General features: G+C 34.7%; 1 protein-coding gene across 1 annotated transcript; it reads left to right on the top strand.

Moving 5' to 3' along the window:
* Positions 1 to 719: 719 nt before the first annotated feature.
* On the top strand, positions 720 to 3,041 carry LOC104230947 (large ribosomal subunit protein eL34). The gene is made up of 4 exons (XM_009783866.2): positions 720 to 922; positions 1,058 to 1,137; positions 2,542 to 2,651; positions 2,729 to 3,041. Exons 1-4 carry the CDS (start codon positions 844 to 846, stop codon positions 2,820 to 2,822), a joined length of 363 nt encoding a protein of 120 aa, XP_009782168.1. The 5' UTR covers positions 720 to 843; the 3' UTR covers positions 2,823 to 3,041.
* Positions 3,042 to 4,234: the final 1,193 nt, after the last annotated feature.

Raw genomic sequence — 4,234 nt, 5'->3', positions numbered from 1 at the left:
ACCATAAAAATGCATAATAAAATACCAGCAATATAAGAAATATGAAATACAGAATACGAAATACGAAATACGAAATAGAAGAGTGGCAAGGAAGATGGTTGGAAAACTGAGCAGAGAGTTTGCATATGCAGCTTTAGCAGCAACCAACTACTATGTATGGAAAGGTAGGAATGAAGCTGTATGGAAGAGTTCAGTGCCTAGACCACATAAGGTGTGTGGGCAAATCAAGGAAGAATGCAAGGTTCGAATGGTAGAAGAATTAAACAAGAGAATAAAAGGAAGAGATGGAAGATGGATAGAAGAAATATATAGATAGATAGGAAGGAATTGTACAGTTTCATTATATAGGTAGAAGTATAGATAGTTGCTCTATAGATCTCTCTTTGTATTCTTATTGATGTACTGGTTTGAAGATGAATAAAATCTTTCATTCCACCAAAAAAAGAATGAAAATAAAATTTTAATATACATGTTGATATAGACAAAGAAGAAAAAAAAAGTTGTGATTACATTTATTGACTATTTGATGCCAATATCTATAACTAGAGCTATTTTCTATCAATTATATGGGTATGTTGTTATACCATGCCAAAACCTCAATTCATAATGTGCTTGTTTAAACCCAGTTTAATGGGCTAACATGTTGATGGGCTTATAGGCCCGTCTGATTTCCTTGCCAGACACTAGTAAGTAAATGATTCTATCATCCAATATCAACCGTGGGATCTAGGGCTTGTCCCACTTATATACACTACATATATTTAACTTTCCTTTAGCCCTTCTGCTTCAGCCCCCAAAACAAAGAAAGAAGCTACAGAGAGAATAGCAGCGCCGCCGTGAAAAATGGTCCAACGATTAACTTACCGTAAACGGCACAGCTATGCCACCAAATCTAACCAACATAGGGTTGTCAAAACCCCAGGTACGTACCCTTTGTTATACTCTTTTATTCTTTTTTCTATTGCATTTCTTGTTTTTATGAAAATATATGTGAATTTTTTTGGATACTGATTAAAGTTTTGTGGTTTGTTGGATGTTGGAAAATGATGTTAAATAGGTGGAAAGCTGATTTACCAGAGTACCAAGAAGAGGGCTAGTGGACCTAAGTGCCCTGTTACTGGAAAAAGAATTCAAGGGGTATGTTTTTTTTGCTCTTGCTTTTGTATTAATGAATGCCGTTGCTAGATTCTGATTGGTTTTTACATAAGTACTGATTTTTCTGTTAATGTGTTTGTTTCCAGTGATACACTGAGATTTAGAGTAAACCTATAACTTGCCGTGAAATGTGAAAGCAAATTATTTAGTATTTGGATAGAATGGACCTGAATATAGTGGAATGAATATAGAGGCTTCGTTTAGCCTGACTTATTTGGGATTGAATTATAGTCGATCGATTGATCTATCTGTGTGCTAGTTGATTTTTTATTTACTAGAGGTTAAATTAAAGCCTCGGGATTTCACATTTCTAGAATGTATGGGAGTGGCAATACCTGATAACTTTGCTGGGAATTTAGGGGTAAGTGTTGGTTATCGTGTGATAGTATTGATATCCCCATGATTTACAGAAGTATGAGCTTACATGTTTCAAATATCAAACCAAAGGAAAAAAATTTGCATGTCTAATTCAGTATCTTTGAGTAAGAAGTGCAATGTTAGTTGATCTGGGAGTAGTTGAACCATTGGAAGTGTGTTGTTTTGCATTCGTAAATTGTCAAACAATAGAGTCGGTTTTAGTATTACATGGTTTTATTATGAGATTATTGTTTCCCTCTTCTGTGTCCCCCCCCCCCAAGAATCATTCACTTTCCTTTTCTTTATGTCAACCGGCCCATACAATCATCAGCTTCTTGTTCTCGCCTGATAAGAGAAGCCGTCAAATTGTTACTGTTTTTTCATTAAACAAGATTTACTAACAATGCACATGACAAGAAAAAGTGAAATGAAGTTTCCCTCGTGCTAAATTTTTTCCTTTTATGTGGCAGCCTTGTGTTTTCCAAAATAATAACATGTAATTTGCTGTAAGGTATCTTTAGAACTCCTGAGATTATTTTTCCAAAAAAATATCTAGCCAAGTTGAAAAAACTGAAGCTTATTTTAGATTTCACATTATTATATCATGTTGCCTTGACTGTATTTTCAATTGAGCGTCTGGGGGCTAATTTGAAACCATTTTTACAATTTTGAGTGTATAATCTAATGCTGGTTGGCACTGCAAGTCAGCTGTTCATTTTTTTGGTATACTTTCTATTTGAGGGGTAAGGTTCTGAAGAACAGAGCTTTGTGATATAACTATGTTCTAAATCCATGAGATATTGTGTAGCAAATAGGTAATTTACCATCTTCCCTTTAATATATCATGAGTAGATTTTCAAGTCACTACAACATTTCTAATATTGTGAGGATAATTACTTTGTCATCTATGAAAACCCACGTGCTCTCTGGTAGCTGACAGCAATTTGCATTCAGATGCGGTGTCTTTTTTGCTTATGCAGTTGTTTCAGGTGTCATCATTTAAATGACTTGAAACTGTTCCTTTTGCAGATTCCTCACTTGAGGCCTACTGAATACAAGAGGTCAAGATTGTCGAGAAACAGGAGGACTGTGAACCGTGCTTATGGTGGTGTGTTGTCAGGCAGTGCTGTACGTGAAAGGTATATTTTCGGTGCACTAGAGTTTTTCTCGAACGAAATTAGAATTCTTCCATCTCACTGGATGTTGTCTTGTATAGGATCATAAGAGCCTTTTTGGTGGAAGAACAAAAGATTGTGAAGAAGGTTTTGAAGATCCAGAAAGCCAAGGAAAAGCTAGCTGCCAAGAGCTAAGCTTTTAATGCTTGGCGACGTCACAAGAGGAATGTATTTTGAATTTTGGGTTTAAGATTTGTATTTTGCTGGTTTTGGTTAAAATGTGATATTGAATATTTTTCTTCAGTTTGTCGAAATATCGCTTCTGCTAGGTCTCTGTTTCTGCCTTACTCTGGGTATTCAAACTTCCTATGGATATTTGATGATATTTCAAGTCAGTATTAGTTCAGTTTTGCATTTTAATTGTTATACAAGATTGCAGGTTAGTTGAGTTTGTTTCGTTGCTGCAATTTTCAATCAGTATGAATGAATGCTTTGCGTTTATTAGTAAGTTAGTTTTCATGATTGATATTATTAGTATTTCAAATGCTTCTGTTAGTCTCGGGTATTAGTTTCGTTGTTATGCGGTGCTCTTTTTGTTCTTTTTAAGGAGTAATTACATGGTAAAAGCTGCATGCTGTATGTCATAGCTAAACTCATAATATGAATAATCATTTCAATCTATGTATCATATTTATTTTAAGATTCTGCTTACACTGTCTGGATTGCTTATTTCTTGTATATAATTGTATGTATCGTTTTGCATTGCATTGTTTTGTGGACGCAATATTTGGTTATATCATATTGTTTGTTGTGTGATAATATGTTTTCTCGTTTGGTTCGACTGTATTGCATCGTTTCACACACTGATGTATTAACTGAAATGCGCTTAATATTTGTTAAATTATTGTAGATATTAGATTTATGAGTTTATGAATGATTACTCATAAGAATAATTTATTACAATTTTCTTCCTAATTTATTACCAATTGTGCCTTGAATGTATATTCAAAACTAAAAGAATCATTGGCAAGACAGTGGTGAGAAGTACCTGTTTAATTCAAGGAGGATGCAAGCAGGAGTAAAAAGGGGTTAAAATTTGAGGAAGATAATGCAGGGTGGAGTTGAAGGAAAATAAGGTAAAGAGTGTAATAGCCCGTTTGCCAAGCTGCAAAAATGAGCTTATTTTGAAAAGTGTTTTTTTTCAAAAGTGCTTTTCTCAAAAGTATTTTTGGTGATAATCAGTTTGTATTTGACTAATTAGTTTGAAAAGCACTTCTGAGCAACAATTAGTGTTTGGCCAAGCTTAAGTATATTTTTCTCAAAAGTGCTTCTCAAAAAAGTATTTTTGGAGATAAGCTACTTTTTTCTGTTTCTCCAAAACTGCTTGCTGCAATCAAAAGGTGGCCTTATTTCAATTTGACGTGAAGAATAGAATGCCTTTCAACAACATAAGGGAAGGGGGCAAGAATAAGTTTCGATTCAGCCTCCTCCAACTCCAGGCTTCTCTTCTCCTAGGAATCCTAACTTGGTATGCAAGCTCAAGAAAAGCGATTTATGTTACGGCATCCGACAAGCTAAAGCAGGCACCAAGAGCTTGGTTTGAAAGG

Source organism: Nicotiana sylvestris, chromosome 10 (assembly GCF_000393655.2).
Source record: "Nicotiana sylvestris chromosome 10, ASM39365v2, whole genome shotgun sequence".
Classification (NCBI taxonomy): Eukaryota; Viridiplantae; Streptophyta; class Magnoliopsida; order Solanales; family Solanaceae; genus Nicotiana; species Nicotiana sylvestris.
This window is presented reverse-complemented; position numbering and strand designations above follow the sequence as displayed.

What these genes read in the sequence shown, in the direction of transcription:
- LOC104230947 (XM_009783866.2), top strand. Translation starts at nt 844, where the DNA reads ATGGTCCAACGATTAACTTACCGTAAACGGCACAGCTATGCCACCAAA. An exon ending in CTGGAAAAAGAATTCAAGGG is followed by an intron (nt 1,138 to 2,541) that starts GTATGTTTTTTT and finishes TTCCTTTTGCAG; the next exon opens with ATTCCTCACTTGAGGCCTAC. An exon ending in GGCAGTGCTGTACGTGAAAG is followed by an intron (nt 2,652 to 2,728) that starts GTATATTTTCGG and finishes TGTCTTGTATAG; the next exon opens with GATCATAAGAGCCTTTTTGG.